Source organism: Callospermophilus lateralis, unplaced genomic scaffold (assembly GCF_048772815.1).
Source record: "Callospermophilus lateralis isolate mCalLat2 unplaced genomic scaffold, mCalLat2.hap1 Scaffold_84, whole genome shotgun sequence".
NCBI lineage: Eukaryota > Metazoa > Chordata > Mammalia > Rodentia > Sciuridae > Callospermophilus > Callospermophilus lateralis.
This window is the reverse complement of record NW_027516477.1, coordinates 4,781,734-4,801,187: the sequence shown is the minus strand read 5'-3', so window position 1 is coordinate 4,801,187 and position 19,454 is coordinate 4,781,734. Positions and strand designations below refer to the sequence as shown.

Genomic DNA, 19,454 nt, shown 5'->3' with positions numbered 1-19,454 from the left:
AATAAAATTCATCATCTGCATAGTGCTGTACTTTTTAAAATCAAGTAAATAAAGCTTTTTCATAAAAATGGACCTCAGTTGGATGCAGACTGAATACTTCATGAGCAAAATGAAAATGACCTTTCAGGGGTGACTCAGTAACTTCCAATAATTCCACCTCAACTTAAAGCTAAATTTTAAGCATAGGATATTTGTAGCAGGGCTATCTAGCCATTTAGATCTCACTAAGAAGTCAATCCATCCTTTTTCTTCTACAACTGCTGAGTCAGATTATGCAATTTGGTAATAATGTATTTGAGTGCCAGAAAGTGATAAAACTTTTAAACTAGACACTACAGCCAATAATTGAGTTGTGTACATTTTCCACATAGGATACATAAATAAATATTTAAAAGAAGATCCCTACAAAAAAAGTGCTTTCAGCTTTCCTCTCACTTCTATTCTTTGACAGGACAAAAGATATTAAGAGGAGGGTAAGAAAGTGTCCTATGTTTAGTGAGTAAGAGTTTGGTTTCTGAGTTTGAAATTTAACTCCTCACTCAAAAGGTATTGCCTTAACTTACATACATGTAAAAGAAATATGAACTTATTCCACTTTTTTTTCTTTGGTACTTGGGATTGGACCCAGGAATGTTTTACCATTGAGCCACATCCCCAGCCCTTTTAGTTTTTATTTTGTGACAAGATCTTGCTAAGTTGTGTAAGGCCTTGGTAAGTTGCTGAGGCTGGCCTCAAAATTTGTGATCCTCCTGAGTTGTTGGGATTATAGGCATGCAAAAGTTACTACTTCCTTGAGTTGTCATGAGGATTATAAGAGATATTGTATAGGAAGTGCTCAGATGCACAGAAAACTCAATAAATGCCAATCATAATTGCTTTCTCCTGTCTTCTCTTCCTCATAGCAAAACCAGTTTCACTTGTTTTCTGAAGTCTTACTTGTCAGAAAAGGCCTCATATTCAGAATAAAAATAATAATATGCTTGCTCGGTTATAAGTATGTAATTTTTGTTTTTAAGGTAAATGAACCTCAATTCCTCATTTCCTTAACCCACCAATCACTAAGGTCTATTTCCTTTTTACAGTATCAGAACTATATTTCAATGATTGAGAGAAGAATGCTTGAGCTATTTGTTCTTCCTGATCACTCCCTTTCAACTTTATGTATGCACAATCCTAATCACATTCTCCAGCATTTTAGAAATGTCATTTGAATCTCACCTGAACAAAGTGCCTAAGAAAGAAGTTCCTACACCTCCGTATTCTAGATGATGACACTAAGGCTCTGAATGTTATGTGATTCACTTTCACATAGCAAGAGAACAATCAGATTTACTACTGAGCAGCTTAACTTGAAAATATTTCTAGAGCTCTGAACCTCATTGTTGAAGCCCTTGCTCAGGTTCAAGAAAGCTACTCATTATTATGCTTCCAAACAACAACAGGCTTTTAAATGTGTTCTGGAAATAGCTGAAGCACAGAGAGAATTACTGTGTACTTTACAACCAACACTTATTTTTCCCCTGTTCTGGAGAAATATCTGTTCTTTCATTTGATCAGTCTGGGTAGGACTATTATTCATCAACACATGCATCTTAGGACGTCTTAACAACACTTTGAGATGGAGGTGAGCTTGATATAACTGACAACTGTTAAAATCTCTTGAGATCTGAATCTTTAGAGAAGCAAGTCACAGTCTGCTGCTTCACCTTGAACCCTGTATCATCTGAAGGCCAGAGTACCTAAATTATGTTTTAACGAAGCAGATATTGATGCCTTGTAAACATATTTGACCCTTTTCTCTTAAAATAAAAATGTAAATAGTTGGATAGTTAAAGCTTAAAAAATGACTTCTCTGTAAAAAAAAATAAATCATAAAAGCAATTCATTTTAAAATTAAACATATGGTCTATTTTTAAAAAAATATTAAAAGATTTAGCTATTGTTACCAATATTTTATATTATATACACATACAACTATGATTTAAAATACTATTTTAAAACATCTGAGTTTTATTGTATAGTTTTTACTGGTTGGATATTTAACAAGAAGTACTCAGAACTTACATATTGAATGCATTATAAAAGTGTTTCAAAGAGGGTAAGAAGTTCACTCAAATAATTCAGAAATGCCCAATTTTCTTTGTCACTGTGATTATTTTAAATTGGTTACACCAATGTGCACAGATTTAAAAAATCCCATAATATATGATTAGCTAGCCACGGGGCAGTTAATTCTTAGATTTGGCCCCTAGGAAACATAGCTATAAATAAAAAGAATTAAACAAAAGTGTAGCATTAAACTCAATTAGACTAAACTGTAAAAGGAATAATCACCTCACTCTTACCTACTAAAAAATGTTTCTATCACCAATTCAAGTAATCCTGTATTCAAATGTAGATGAAGTAGTTAATATAATTCCTGGATATATGTAAATGTCACTCAAGAGATTAATGGATTCAAACAGCAGCAAGCACCATTGTGAATCCTGTTCTGCTTTCAATTACTCAAAAGATAACTTTTAAATTTGGTGAAAATCAATCTATACAGAACATTTAATGAAAGATTTACAGGTCTTATGGAGTCCATGGCTTGCAATATGGAGATTTATTTTCATATATTGCTTGATCTTTACATATATTTAATGAAATAAAAAGGAATATCCAACAAAATTACTTTTTAATTATTCAGAAAAATTGTGGGACTAATTATAAATAAATGCCCGCATAAATGACATAGAAGGTCATTCAAAACATTCCCTTATATTATTAAGCCAGTTTAAATTCATAATAGATGTTTAAAATTTTCTGAATTCTATAATGTACCTAATCCTACCAATAGGCAAGAAGAGCAAATGACTCATTTTGGAGGGAAGAGAGAGCATTAACATTTTCATTCTGAGAAGGTTCCATCTCCTGAGGAAAAGTAATTTAGTAAATGTAACACTAATGATAAGAAAAAGTTAACTCTTCATAGTCTTGATGCCTTGGAGACTGCACAGTATCATAGTACACTATAATCCTTTATTATTAATATGTAATTTTAAAAAACCAAACAGAAACTCCATAAAAACAATTAGCATATAATTAAGCATATTAAGTAAGTGGAGTCAGGAACCAGTCAGAAGTAGGCAGAAAAAGGCATGTGATGTAAATAGGTGGAATTTACAATGTCGTTAATACAATATCCTCACATACAAAGGGAGGATAACTCATTAGGATAGGAATATATTTCTATCCAATGAAATGCATTTTTCCTTACACTTGTTGGTTTAGCTGATATTTCTCAAATATATATTAAAAGTGACAGCATAAAATAGTTATTGTTATCAAATATTGTATTTTTTGAAGTAAAAATTAATAATTTCACATATTAACATTCATATTTAGCATAGTAATCATTGAATTGATAACTATTACATAATATTTGAGAGGTTGTCCTAAAATAGGAAGTTATATCATTGGCATCCCGATATGAAATCATCTCTGAGATTATTTTCATTTCAGTTGAATTTATCTTTTGATATCAATGACCTGGAGTTAACTTTCATGCATGATCTTTTTATTATAAAGTTCTTTGGACTCATATATTTGGTTCAAGATGGAATGAACTCATCTGCTCTTTAAGGAATAGTAATTAGTAAAATGGCACTATTTTTCTTTCAATACATTATTGTGCAGTTAGTACGTAAGTGATGACAATGATTTTTATTGCCCACCCCCACCAAGGCATAATTTCACCAGGATCAAATGTTATTGTCATTTGAAAGATAAATGCCTGACAGTGGCTTGCGATTCAATATTTCCTCATCAGTTGTTAGGGAACACAGGTCATATGCTGGTGACAAACAAATATTTCTCCTTACTGTGATGAGACCAACCTGAGAGACTGCCACTCCTTTCTGAGCTGTTGTGAGAGCTGGTGGTGCTGAAATCCTGTGACTGGTTGTGTGGCATTCTATTAGACAATCCCTCAGCCAATCGGTAGTCAGGGATGTAAAGTAAGGCTAAGGGTTAAAGTCAGAGGTCATAGTGGCATCATGTGATTAGTTCACAGCACAAGCCCATGCAGAACATGCAGTTAGCAACTCAGAAGCGGATGTCATGGGAGAGTGGAGGAATGACTCCTCTAGCCTGTCCTAATGGAAGTACAGATGGATTGCTGATCACTATATTGAAAAACAGCTGAATGGATGAACCCGATTGGTGTTGGTGTGTGGTAGCGGCGATGGAGGCAGTGGCGGTGGTGGTAGGAATTGTTCAAGGTACTGAATACATGCCAGTATGTTTTTTTAGTTTAGGTAGTGAACCTGGTAATGCATCACTGAATTGAACAACAAATACTAATTTCTATCTCATGCACAAATGACATGAAGTTAACTTCTCAGGACAGAAGAATGTGACTCACCATTGTTACCTTTGTTCTGTTCAGGCAGAGAATAACCAAATCCCATCAGATCTGTTTTTTGCTGAATTGAGCTTTTCCACTGTGGATCAGGCAGATCGACAGCCAATTCATGGATGCTATTGGAATGCAAGATCTGTGTCGTGGCATATGGGGTAGCCTGTGTTATTTGGCTGGAACTGTTGTAAGTGGTTTTGGTAGTGAAGTCAATGCTGCTATAAATGGCTCCATATGAGAGCATCTTTGCTGTTTTATCCCCTTGGCCTGGAACTGGTGGCAGCAAATCCGTGATGAACATAGGGAAATGAAACAATTTAATGACACACAGGAAGCCTAAAACTATGAGAATTGAAGATGAAAAATAAATGTGTCATGCCACACGTTTGCATTTCAGCTGAGATGGGCTTCATGAACCAATGAAGGGTAGATGATATACAACCATCGCCAAGCTATCAACCTCAGTGACAGGCAGGCCTACTGCTCGTCCTTCACGTCTCACTGCTTAACACATCCCTTCCCCCATTTCCTCTAACCAGGAATGAAAAATTTGGGATATTTCACTACTGAAACATGCTTTCAGTTGTTCACTATGTTTTAGAATCAAGGAAAGTGGTAGCAAGATACAGCAGCAATGAACAGAGGGAATCTACAAATTGTGCCTGAAAACAGCTCTTTCCACTTCATCCCCAAAGATATGGAATATGGCTGCTAAATAGTTGCAAAAATTTCCAAAATTATACGACCCTGATTTTGAAATCCATTTTTCTGAAGTTTTTACTTGACATTTATGTGATCTGATTTTATAACTGCAGAAATGGAGAACTGATGGTAGAAAATGTGTTCTTTTTTTCTTGCATAACAAAGGAAAATTTTCATGAATAAGTCATTTCCATAATATAGCAGGATTTAACTATAGAAAAAGCAACATTAGTGATCAGTGAGTTTAATTTATGCTATCAACACTTAGAAGTGGAGAATTACAGTTTCACGTTGTAATACAGCAAGAGTAAAATTAAACTTCAGGAACAACACTGAATATCAATCGGTCCATTTATCATTTTGGTATGCTGAATTATCTTTACAGGATGCTTTATAATTCAGATCTGCCACCTCGCTCCTGAGCTCTTTTCCCTTTTCAGAAGAAAGACACTAAGTGAATCTAAAAGAGAAATCACTAACTCTAGTATTAATCATGTACAGTTAAGATAAATCTAATTATAGTGCAGTCCTGAATAATGTATGTTCTGAAAATATCACTTCATAGGACTTGAGGTCATGAAACCACTTGATCTCTTCATTATAAGACATTTCAACTGTCTTTAAAACTTTTAGATTTGATAATGCCCATAGTACTTGAAATAAAAGTGCTTACAGAAGTATTAGCTTTTCTTTGGAATTTTATAAATACTAAAAAAAAATCTTCATTAACAACAGTGACAAGAAATTTATAATATATTGTGTACAGTGTGCAATTTCACTCTTTCTGAAGTTCTGAAAGTCTGGAATACCAACCTGTTTTACAAATATGTGGATGTTTATTTAAGTAAAGATTTTAAAGGCATCTCAGTGAGACTGTTACACATATTCACATTTTAAATTATGCTAGGTTGCATAAGCAAGAAATTGTTTTTGGATTTCAGAATATCAAAATTGTTTTTCTGTCATTATTTATTTGTGATTAATAATTATAGAATCTGATTTTAAGAAGCATTGTTCATTCTCAAGTATTAGTATCATTTTTTTTAATTCTCAGAACCTTGAATATTTAAGACTATATCAAAAATTGGCAAAAAACCCCCACCAGATCTTTTTTTTTTGCATAAGTTTTTGGGCTCTCTCCACCTATCTCTCACTGCTGAATATTTGAATATTAATTGAATAGAAATGTTTCTCCTACGTGGACCTCAGTTTCTCATATCTTGAACTTAAGGTTCTCCAGAGTCCCTTCAGTTACATGTTATTGAAAGGGTTCTGTGCTCAAACAATTAAAAAATGGAACAATATTGTCCAAGAATATAATTCTACATAATATTACTAACAATTAAACACTAAAGTTATGGCTCTGGAAATAGAGTATCTCTCTTTCTCTGCTAGATGAAATTATAGTCAGCCTTCCAGCCTAAGTGCTTCTATATTGATTTTTGGGCTGCATGTATTGTCTTCAAATATTATTTGATCACTCCCACATTTTCAAAAACTAAATTAAATTATATCCAACACTGAAACATTGGAGAATCACACATGAATATATGTATGTGGAGGAGAATCTTATAACACGAAATACTCTGGAACTCTGGACTAGCCCTCCATTCAACAAGCTGGCTCTGAATAAGTGCGGCCATCATTAGGAAGGACTTTTCATTTAATATTTCTTGCTGTCCCCGCCAACCTTAATGCTGTCTGACTGGCACTTGTTAACATTTGTTTTGGAAAACTATGAATTCGAGAAACCTTGACTCCAGTTTGGATTAGTGGTGCAGCTTTTGAGTGCCTTGGCTTTATTTGTATTCATGGATTTATTTTATTTTTGCCCAATGTAATTATTTGTATGAAGGACTGCCTTCCTCATGGCATCATAAGTTACTTGAGAACAGGAGCCTATTGGATTTATGCTTTCATTACCATAATTCCTCACCTACTGTTATGAGAGTAAGCACTTGCTGATGGAATGTTTAAATGCATTTCTCATAGTTTGCATTGGTAAAATGCAAAATTATGAAATAATTAATTTTTTCATTTTTCAAAATATGATTTTCATTACATTCATATATTGGTATTCTATTTGTAAAGGGAAAATGTCAGTATCCATGCTTATTTTTCTAAGTGAATGTGGTTATAAAATCATACATATGAACCCAACTTCAGACTACACAGCAGTATAAATAAAATAGCAGAGGCATTAAAAATCTACCAGACGTGCATTCTATATCCATTTCTCAAATTATCTTGCTTAACTCTAGTCTCTTGACTTTAAACATGTAAATATGTTTATGTATTTCATAATTGTGCAAAAGACATAAATTTAAATATACAAAAATGTCCTACAGTATTTCTGGCACAAGTGTTTAAATGACTATCAAATTGAAAAGAGAGTGGGTAGAAACTGGAAAAACTTTGTCTTGGCCTTGATATTCATGCCATAAAAATAAGGTACAAATGGAAGAAAAACCCTGCATTCTACCTTCAGTTAAATTGGACTAAGATATTTTAGATGTTAATTTAGCTTGCTAGCCAACAGAAAAAGAAAATGTTTTCTCCATCTGAGGCATGTATCTCTTGATACAAAGATAGAACCTTGTGATGTTCTAATACAAAGTGTAAAATAGGAAGTTATTATTGACTGATAAAAACTTTGGGAACAGAATTCCTTTAGGCAAAAATCAGTCTGCATTTTAGGGGAAAGATGATCTGTTTCCTTGGTTGGGAATACTCAGACACACAAACTTCCCAGGCGACAGTAAAGGCATACAGAGAGAAAGCAGGAAGTCAAAGAAACTTACAGCTTTCTTTGTATTTTCTCATTTAATCTGATACCTTTGGGAGTTGATTATGCAGTTAAGCTCTGTGTGAAAACTATATATTGTCATCAATTTAATTCTTATTACACACCTACGAGGTAGGGATGGTTATCTTTATATTTTATTTTCAAGAAGGAAAAGGAGTTAATTGAAATGATATTCATAGAAATCAGGCTTATGAAATACTTAGTAACTTTATAATTTGACTTATTACTTTATATGCAAATACATTGTTAATCCATCTTGAAGAGAAAATGCAAGGATCCATAATTACTCCAATTTTTTTAAAAAATTTTTTTAGTTGTAGGTGGACACAATGCCTTTATTTTTATTTATTGATTTTTATGTAGTGCTGAGGATGGAACCCTATGTCTCACCCATACTAGGTGAGCACTCTACCACTGAGCCACAGGCCCAGCCCTTCTTTTTAAGTGTATATGCTTATATAGTCATACATGTGAAATCCACTGCAGCTTTTAGTAGAACTGGAACAGTTTAGCACAGCCCTGGGTCTTCCGAATTAATTCTCCAAGTGTGGAAATCTTCTAGTGTGTCTATCTAAATTTGCTTTGCTTTACAAGAATCTCCGAATTCCTCACTCCAGTTTTCTACTTTTTCCATTCTCCACCCAGAAGAAGCCTGAATGATTTAAAAGTGTTTACATCTCAGCATTCTCCTCTTAAAAATTCACCAATAATTTCTGATTACCCTCTGGACAAAGTTTAAACTCTTAATGTGACTTAGAATATCTTTTCTTTCTTGTCCCTTTGTGCTTTCTAACATCGTTGAACTCAACCGTTAGGAAGTTCCGTCTTTCCCTTCCTTCTTATCCCCTCACCTACTCTCCCTTTCAGTGCTGGGTAATCAACTTAGGCCCCTGGTCATGCTGGAGAAGTCCTCTACCAATAAGCTACATCCACATTCTCCTATTAATTTCTTAAAAAGGTTGAATGTCTGTCATTTTGTCTTTTAATTTTTTTCATTGTAGATGGACAACAATAATACCTTTATTATTTTGTTATTTTTAGGTTTGAACCCAGGGCCTCACATGTGCTAGGCAAAAGCTCTACCATTGAACCACAACCCCAGCCCAATGTCTCTCTTATTTCTAGTCTCTTATTTCTAGCAGCCTTTATTTCAGCCTTTTTTATCAGGGTACTGATAAGGCAGTTCAAGTCCATTTACTGTCTGCATAGTATTGTACCAGGAGAAAACTTATGTATAATTGCTGAGCCAATCAGGGAATTCTCTACTCCTCTCATCTTTATCTAAACTAACCTATCCAACTGACCAGAAGAAAAAGTGCATTTGGGAGGAAGCAGTCATTATTTATATTAGATACAACTCTGTCTCTTTAGAAAAACCTATGGAGGGGAGTTTAGCGTGAAATTTTGGAGGTTTTATCGTGTCAGCCACTTTGCACTGTTTTATCTTTGCTTTGGAATAGCAATTAATGATTGTAGAATAGAAAGTTCTCTCTGAACATGCCACCCCATCTAGTTAACTGTCTTCCTCACATGAAATAAAATGGGGTAAAAGATGATCACTATTTATACCAATATTATATTCTTTCTGACTGCCATAGTGCCAGGTACACAGGAGGTACTCAATAAATACATGTTTAATAAGATTTTGAAAAATGAAGTATTTGTTCCAAAAGCATAAACCCTAATTAACAGTATATTCCCTGATTTTAGTTACCTTGTACTGATATTCCTAAAAACAAAATGTATTATGGATACTTCCACATTAATAATGACCTTCTTTACTTTATTTTTTAAGGTATTATAGACACACTAATTTTATAATAAAATATTTTGGAAACATACAGCAATATTAATATATGTGCTTTATTCTTTTAACTATGGAAGAAATACTCTCCATCTCTTAAAAATATCTGGAAAATGAAAACAGAATCAAAAACAAAATTAAAAACAACATTATTTCGAAAAATACAACTTACCTCCACGCCCAAAATTTCCAATTTCATTTGGGCCACTATTGCTGTTGTTCACTGGCAAGGTTGTGGCTGGCCATGAATCATCAAGCCATGGATAGCTGGGATCACCCGCATTTAGAAGGCCTGGGTGGCTACAACAGAAATGAAAAGGAAATCAGACTATGGAGCTCAATGAAAGATTTTGATGCCTGTCTCATGCACTAGAAATGATTAAGGAATTTAAGAAGATTTTAATTGAATTTAGAATTAAAATGTGTAGGCTCTCAAAATTAAAGAACTTTGGCAATTCATTAAGGCTATATATAGATCAACCCTGTCAGTGGAAGAAGTCTCTTTGCCTGGGATCCTGTCAAACTCCACAAGAAATCAGACTTCTGCCCTGAAACTGCTGGGAATTGGCCATAGTAGTAACCCCACACGAGGTTTGATGATAAATTGACACCTCAAGGGAACAATCTTTCAGAATGGCTTCTTGGTATTAGCCATTTCCAGGACTTTGGGTTATTTTGCTCCCAGTAACTGCAGTTCCAACATGAATCTGTCCTCTCTAGCCTGTCACCCTTATTGTGAGCCTTCATGTTTGATTTAGAGGCAAAGAACTTGAAAGAAATTAATGAACAGTACTTATACTGTTCCATCAATAGCACATTTCCAATTTCTTTAAATGGAAAAATATCAGGGGGCTATTAAGTGTTTTTCTGAAGGCAATAAAAGACACCTGTGATCTGCTCCAGCATGTGAGTATAGTCTACAAGGAAAATTTCCTTCACATCATATTTAATAAAGAATTCCGTTCTTTAATGTTAAAATGGGATTTTGATTCCTTTCCAAGTTATTAACATATTTACAAAGAAATAGAACATCTATAATCATTGTACCTTTTTGTTGTTGTTGTTGATAGACCCCTTCTGGTATAATACCTAAGAGAAACATGTGTTTCTATGGGAACTGCAATAAGAAGATTCAACTGCTTCCTTGCTACATCCACTAGTTCTCATTAGACTTAATCTCTTTTTGCTAAAATATTGATTAAATGGGAGATTGGAAGTTATTACCAGAGCCTAATTACAATCTCCATATTGGCAAAGGGAAAATAGATGAGGATATATGGGTTTGTTATCAGCTTTTATCAATTTCAATTGAGTATCCAAAGTTGTGGAATCCAGTCCTATCAATCTACAGCCTATTCATCATCCATGAATCATTTTCTTTGTGATCGATTATATGTAATTGTTCACTCACAGCAATTTAGTGTGAGCCAATAAGGAGTCTTAAACAACAGCAACTTCATTTGCTAATGTCTAATTAATGCAATAAACATCCTGCTAACAAATGAACACATTCCTTGTGATATTTACCACTAATTTCTTCAGGGGCATCTGGGAGATATGAAACATCTGGACTTGATTCCTCTAAAGTGCACAACAGATAGATCATTAAACCTAGTAGTAAGCCATTTAACTCCTCCTAGAATTCTCAGACTTATAAGTGATCATTTATCACAATAATAGCTTCTTACTACAGAGTTTTTCTAGTCCTGATTAAAAATACTAATAAAGAATCTCCTTAGCATACCTTCCATTGCTCATTATTCCTCCATCTCCTCTTTGAAATGTAACTGTAAAAAAAACACAAAAAAACAGAAAGGCATGTACACACACAAGTTGTCAATATTAATTACAATTAATAACAACTCATATTGGACCTCAGTTTAGAACTAAGCCTATGGAAATTTTAACAAAATATAATTAACATAATTGTGCAGATAGTAAAAAGCAGTGGTTTGGCTCAGGGCAAAGTTATCACTTGCTCCAACTTTAATACAATATTTCAAGTTTCTTCAAGTCAAAAGTATGGATAAATAAAAATGACAATTTGGATTTAAACATCAAACACTATTATAAGTGGTGGACCTAGTAATCCTGGATGATTGACACAGCATTAATGAAGAGTTATCAAATAAAACTGCTAATAATAACATAAAACTGTCTTAATTAGAAGGCATAAAGCAAAATATATACTAGAAATTGAAACAGGAGGGTTTTAACAGGTAATGTCTTTCCAACAAGATAAGAAAAACAGGTAACTGTTATTACACATTGCTTATCATCACAGATCCTTTTAAATATGCTAATAGTTATTATGAATTGAATAGGTATAATTACAGTAGATGTAAACTGTAACTAATAGAGAATAGCATATTCATGAAAATAAAATTTTAACCAATTTATACTAAATAGACTCCAATTATATGTAATGATCACAAGTTAAAATTTTCTACAATACTGTGTGACTTATTAACAATGTCCACTAGTATCTAATAGAACCAAGGTCAATGAAGCCACTCCCTCCACTCAATGTCTTCCACTCCACAAAGCTAACATTGAGCAAGTGGACTTCCAGGAACAGCCAAAGAATGTAAATATCAGTTGTGGGCCATCACCTTATCCCAAACTGTTTCAGCCAAATGTATTTAGACTTCAAAATGATTCATACCCGAGAAAGGTAATATACTTTTTATACTATAATGTTTGAAGTAGCAAATTGCACTCAAATTTATGTAATATTTGTCCAATGAAAACTGAATATGAATGATTATAAAGTCTAAAATAGCTTCACACTAGTTTGTATCAAGTTTTGCCACTAAATTATTTAACTAGAAAATTATGGACAAGGTATTTGTTAAGAAACTTACAGATTACAAAATTGCAATAAACTTGGAATTCTAAAATCAAATCAAAACAAAACAAACAGCAAGGGTCAGTTAAATCAATCCCTGGGAATGAAAGAAAAATACCATTTTTCAAAGTTGTGAAAACAATACATCTTATCTTTGGAACAGAATAATTATGTCTATTAAAAGTTGTTGCTTGGTGACTAAAAGTGAAATTTACTAAAATTTTAATGAAAGAATACATATTTCAAGTAAACAAGCATATTTCCACTTAAGATAGACAAATTGTTTGAATACTTTTTTATTTGAATGGTTCTCCAAAATTCTTCTGCTTTTCAAGTTTGAGCTATTAAATATGATAACTCTTTAAATTTTGTAAGTTTCCAAGCACTGTTTCCTAGGCCCATATGAAAGGTCATCTAGTAACATTACTTTTCATGACACTACCAGGAAATATGAACATAATTCCAAGGGTCCATCAGGATTTCAAGACAGTAAAATAAATAAGGGCCTTCAAACTGGGATCTGAAATATACAACCTTATCATTTTTTCAGGTAACACCTCAAATGCATTGTAAATCAATCCTGACAAAACCTTAACATCTGCCCAGAATTGGCAGTAGATAGCTCCGCAGAGATGATGAAAAAATACTGATCACTACAGAGTGACTTCAGGGCTGGGAGTCATGAATCAGCAGTGCAACTGTATCACATTGTGCCTCTTATTAATTGCTTAGAACACAAAAGAATTAATCTGAAACAATTAATGCAAAAAAAATTGAGCACTAGAGGTATTCAATAAAGGCCTGATTAGGACACACACATGTAAAAATGCATTTTCACAATGTGAAAGTGGTACAGCTAATTAGCTTTCCATCTGATGTGACTTTCCAGTTATGTGGCACTTTAATGGAATATCAAGTGATTGTTTTACTCTGCCAAAAGGGAGTTAAGATAATGCTGTGAACATCATTGCAAATATGCAAATAAGCAGGTTCTGATGGGCTGCATCTCAAAAATGTGCTGTTTAAGAGATATGTGAGATGCCACATAGTTCTCCCTAATTTAGATGACTTTTATTTCATCATCCAAAATTTCTGATACTGCCATAGGAATAAAGTATAGCAAAGCAAAGAAAAGAAGCTGAAGCAGAGTCTCAAAAATTGCGTTGTACTTAACTCTATGAGATAACCAATGGCATATTTTCATCAAATGTGAAGTTTAAAGTAGTATGACATAACACTCAAAATACTATCAAAATATATCATTTATTAAGGTTAATTTGCAGATGTGCTAGAATATAGACCACATGGGATGGTCCATATCTGCCAGTTGAGAGCTAAATTTGGAAGCAAAATAATTAATTTCAAAGCATTTCACATTCAGTATTCAGGACATATCCATTTTATTTGTGTCCTAGTTGTCATTAACACGTGTTTCTCAAAGGATTCTAGACTGCTAATAGTTTGTCAAATATTCTATAATGTCATTCATCTCTATCTCTGCATGCCCGCTAACATAGGAAAAACTTCACAGAACATTATGTGAATGCCTGAATAACTTAAAATGGGCTCCATAAAATTTAGTATACACAGGAATCTTTCATTTTGCATTTTTCTGTCACAGAAGAAGGAGGTGGACTAGGAAAAGAGGAAGAAGGAAAGTAGAGTAGGAGGAGGAAGAGAACACAAACACATATTTTCTCTTACTGACACTGGTTAGCTGTGTTTTTAAAGTGAGGGAAGAAAGGGGACATCTTTTCACACTTCTTTTTTTAATGTTTTGCTTCAAAATATTTAGATTAAGTTCATTTTGAAAAGTAGAACAAGAGTAACTTAGTCTATAAGGCCATCAAAGGAGATTACAAATTAGAATGAACAACTAAAACTTCTAAAATGGAAATAATATATAGCATTTTGATGAATGTTTGTGTGTATATAAACGTGCAAGTATGTGTGTGTGTGTGTGTGTGTGTGTGTGTGTGTGTGTGTACGGGCATGTGTAACATAAAAATAATGCCATTGCATACTACAAGCTATTTTGAGGTAGTCCTCATTTATAAGAAAAATTTAACTTGAAGGTGAAAGAAAGTGGGGTGAGGGGGTGATAGATCGTTGGTGAATAATCTTTTTCTTGTTAATTTTTTTATAATTTTGAAATCACAGTGCAGTAACTTTGTACTAATCAGAAATAAATTTGGAGTAACTTAATTATTACAAGCTCTTAATCAGAAGTCTGTGTGGAATCTCAAATTAAAAGCTTACAAGGCATAACATATAGAAGTTTTGACCAAAAATGAACTGAATACTAATAATGTTTCCAGAAATTTCTCCCACATACCAGTGGGATTTTTCAAAGCTATATCATATACAAAGTAAGTCTACTACTATCTGACAGGATTAATACTACATGTCTGCCAGAACTGGGAGGAAAATGTAACTATGTGGTAAATTGGCATTTTGAGGTAATGTAGCTTTCGGAGTGCCTATCTCTAGTAGTTCACATTTTCCTACTCCAAATTCTTGCAGCCAATTCTCATTCTCTTTCCTGATATGCTTATTTGGCAAATATGAAAGCATATTAATCCTTTTTAATAAGCATTAACTCACCCCAGATAATCAGAGTATAAAAATTCCATCAAATATTTTAGCTGCTTTTGGATAGTACTGTCAAGTAACTTATTTCACCACCAGTTATAAAACCTATGTGTGAGGTGTTTAGCATTTTCAAATTTGCTCACTCACGAATTGTTTATATTTACTGAGTTTCATAAAATGTTAACCTCAGAAATAATATTCAGAAAACATAACTTACCCTTTATACTTCTGGAAAATTACATTTATTTTCATTAAAATTTGATGACTTCAGTAATCACAAATAGAAAAATGGATAGCAGAAGTTTGAAAAATACTGTGCATTTATCATAAAGATTATAATACAGTAATATACATTTATACTGATATATTTATATGAACCTAATCAAAGCTATATAGATTTTTTCCAAACTTACATTGTTCTTTTTTCTATTCACAAAAATTATTACAGATATTATCAAATATTTACTTCAAATTCAAAACCACTTAATATTTTCTATCTAAATTTCTACAACTTTTTTTATTGTTTATAATAGTTTAAGGACTGAATATGTTGAGCAAACAGGACCCCCATTGGCAGTGATATGGAGATTGATAGTGCTCAGTGAAAATTAAGGTAGATGGCGCTTCATGTTGCTTATAGAAATATGATATTATTTCATTTAGGATATGATACACAGAGATGCTTTTAGTTCTTGCAGCTACACTTATTGCTATGGGTCAAAACCTGAGATGTGTATTTATATCTGAAGAGTTTAAGTAAGTGATTAATATGCAGATATAAAATTATAAGTTGATGTGTAACATTGTCTCAGAGGATCCTCTACTTTCTCCTATGTGAAGAGGCAAAACATGTTTAGTCCAGATTTTCCTTCCAGATGATATGAATATATAGATATACATTTGATTCTTGATATTTAATCTAAAATTTAATCCATTACTGTTCTCTGATACATCTGTTACACCCGCTGACACCTAAAAGAAAGTATTAACAGTGATGAGCAGTTTTTGTTGTTGTTGTTGTTTCTTTTCTAAGTCTTCAAGTATAATTTTCTGTAATAATGGCAAGTTCCAAAGGAGCTATAGTATGAGTCAATGGGTAATGTTTGGCCTACATAGAGTTAGCTAAGGCATCCTACCCAGAGTTTGGATCACACCTTGTGAAGTAATTCTGCACTTACACTATTTAACATCTTCTTTTTCCTTCCTCTAGTGGGTAAACAGAAATGAAGAAGTAGGAAAAAGGAGGCCTGAGAAAAAATTTAGCCTGGTCTACAATCTTACAGTCAATCCAGCTGCATTGAAAATATGTTTTCTAATGTAGGAAAATTCCACCAAATATTTAATTATGACCACAACTGAATTTTGAAATAATTGTGCTATAAAATAATTTAAATATTGACTCAAAGTGGAACCTGATTGTACAAAAAAAGTGTTTTATCATAAATCAACAATTAGAGACTGTAAATATAGATTTGAGACTACATACATATTACCAAGTAGTGAAAAAGTACATATACACTTCAGACTACATTTTGCAAATCAAGTCACATTGCTTGAATTCTATTTGGTTTAGTTTTCACTTTTCTATTGGTATATTATAGTTTTACATAATAATGGAATTCATTGTGATATATTTATACATGCAGAACTTGGTCTGCTCACAATTTGGTCTGCTCCATTCCTTCAAACCTATCTTCTTTACCTCTCTCCTCTCTCCATATTCCCTTGCTCTAGTCTTCTGGGTCTCTTCTCTATTTTTATGATATCCCTTTCCTTTCCTTCCTTCTGATTACCTTCCACAGTTTTTATACTATAAAATTATAAGACTTACTAAGAAATCTGTATGAAAACCAAAATATAAGCAAGGCCAACATAAGAATTTTTAAAATAATTGTTATAAGACCTTCGAGGTAAAAAGCCCTTATGAAATCTCTTTGCTCTTTCATGTATGATTATTAGCTCATACATGAAATGTCAAAAATAGAAACAAAAGATAAATACATATTCTATTACTCATTCAAAATCCCTTGTTCTTTAAGTTATAAAAGGATGAGAATGTGAAAACTTAAAAAGGTGGAAGACAGGTTATTTTTGGAGGAAAATATGTAGAAAATATCACAAATCAGACATGTAATGCTAGGTATCTGTGGTTTGGCAAATTTTCATTTGCTTCTCATCTGGAGCAGCAGTTGCTAGAAGGCAAATTACTAGCTGAAGGGAAATCCATTCTGAGAGTAAGCCATCTATCAATTAACTATAAAGGTTTTGAAAGGCTTTTCTCTGGCTTGGCCTTCTTCCAAAATATTTGAAGGGCATAGCACATTCCGAGTTAGCAGTTTTCTACAAGCAGATGGATATCAATCACAATGAGAAATGATAATGGGAAATGTACTATTCTTGTCAAGTTCAAAGACCAACAGATATTTTCAAATTAAGTGCATAGGTTTTGCAAAGAATGGCTGTTAAAAAAAAGAAGTAGTAGAAGAAAAAGAAAGTCAGCTTAATGTGATTGTACTAAAAGTGCAAACCTACCAACTATGAGAGCTATTTCATTTGTAAGTCATGAATGAATGAAGAAGTATGAAGTTTAAAAATGCACCATTCCAAATATGGATATATTAGAACTCTGCACTGAAATGACTTGCATAGTTCATTTTTATTATCTCTAAAGTCAAGTGAAAGGATAAACACAAAATTGTCCTTGAATTAAATCAATTTTTTCTTATTTTTTAAAATCATTTATATGTATGTCTCACAGAGATAAAATATTCCATAGTAACTGATTAAAGAAAGGGCTGATGGACAATACATTCATGGGTGAAGGCAAGGGGCTAGAATGCAAAACAAGAAAGTATATAAGAGTTTTTTTTATTGGTTGTTCAAAACATTATAAAGCTCTTGACATATCATATTTCATACATTAGATTCAAGATGGTTATGAACTCCCAATTTTACCCCAAATACATATTGCAGAATCACATAGGTTACACATCCACATTTTTACATAATGCCCTATTAGTGATTGTTGTATTCTGCTACCTTTCCTATCCTCTACTATCTGCCCTCCCCTCCCCTCCTATCTTCTCTCCCTACCCCATTTACTATAATTCATTTCTCTCCTTATTAATTTTCCCATTCCCCTCACAACCTCTTATATGTAATTTTGTATAACAATGAGGGTCTCCCTCCATTACCATGCAATTTCCTTTTCTTCTCCCTTTCCCTCCCACCTCATGTATCTGTTTAGTTTTTTTAATGTTCAAGACTCTATACTCAGCAGTTAGTTCTGAGCACACCTCTCTGGGAAGAATCTCTAATTGGTGCAGTGGTTTAACACTTGAATGATAGAACATAAGGAATTGGGCAGCCAAGAACCACTGAGAACTGAGAATGGCAGAATGTCAAACACATGGAAACCTCTGTTCAATGGATTTGCCATACTCCTTTTTCTACTCCTGGAATTTATTTTGACCAATAACTAATAAATTTAATCTTCACAAGATGCAGACATAAGTCACAATATCACAACTAGATTATTATGTTTAATGCTGTCAAATAACATGCAATACAACTGAATGGGTGGTATGTCGTATATTTTTCACTATGTACATATTGTATTTGATTATATTAAATCTTCTATTTTTAATGTTTTGTTAAAAAACAAATGTCTTAATAATAATTTATTTTGACAGAGCCTTTGCTGATTATTAAAAATGGAAGACTGAATATAATGTCTCAGAAACTGTTTAAATGTCTGTAGGATGATATTATTTTAAATAGGTCCACTTACAAATTCTAGAAAGTATGAAATATTGTCAGTTTCAGATGAATTGTTGCTGTTAGAGATAATATTTAATGTAAATTATGATCAAAATGTAATTGAACATAACTTCAGCATTGAATATCTTCTCTCATTTACCCACTTTATGATTTTATCTCTTTCTCTCTCTCACCTGCTTTATCCCTCCCTCCTTTGGAGATAATTTGAAGGTCATAATATCTAATGTCCTTAATACTCTGTCTAGGATTCAAAAACAATTTATTAAAAAAAATAGAACATCCAAGGTTTTTTGTTTAATTTTGGTCTGCTGATCTGCTTCTTTCCCTTTTCCTTTTGCTCCTCTCTCCTAGTTTTTTTTCCTTCTAAAAGGCTGCAGTTCACACTGAAATAGACTACACCATTTAAGTGAAGAGTAAATCACTCCACTCATGCCTCATCAGTTTTATTAATATTATTATTATAATTAATAATTATTATATATTATATTATTATTATTATATTATTATAATTATTATTATTATT

General features: G+C 32.9%; 1 protein-coding gene across 1 annotated transcript in view; it reads right to left on the bottom strand.

Annotated features, from left to right (window-relative positions):
- The window catches only part of LOC143641089 (roundabout homolog 2-like), a 72,551-nt gene extending 53,405 nt beyond the window's left edge, over window positions 1–19,146 (bottom strand). Inside the window, 6 exon segments of the mRNA XM_077108500.1 lie at window positions 3,879–4,004; window positions 4,406–4,689; window positions 9,886–10,011; window positions 11,456–11,506; window positions 16,910–16,944; window positions 19,105–19,146. Coding sequence (XP_076964615.1) covers window positions 3,879–4,004; window positions 4,406–4,689; window positions 9,886–10,011; window positions 11,456–11,506; window positions 16,910–16,944; window positions 19,105–19,146 — 664 coding nt within the window.
- Between the last annotated feature and the right edge of the window lie 308 nt (window positions 19,147–19,454).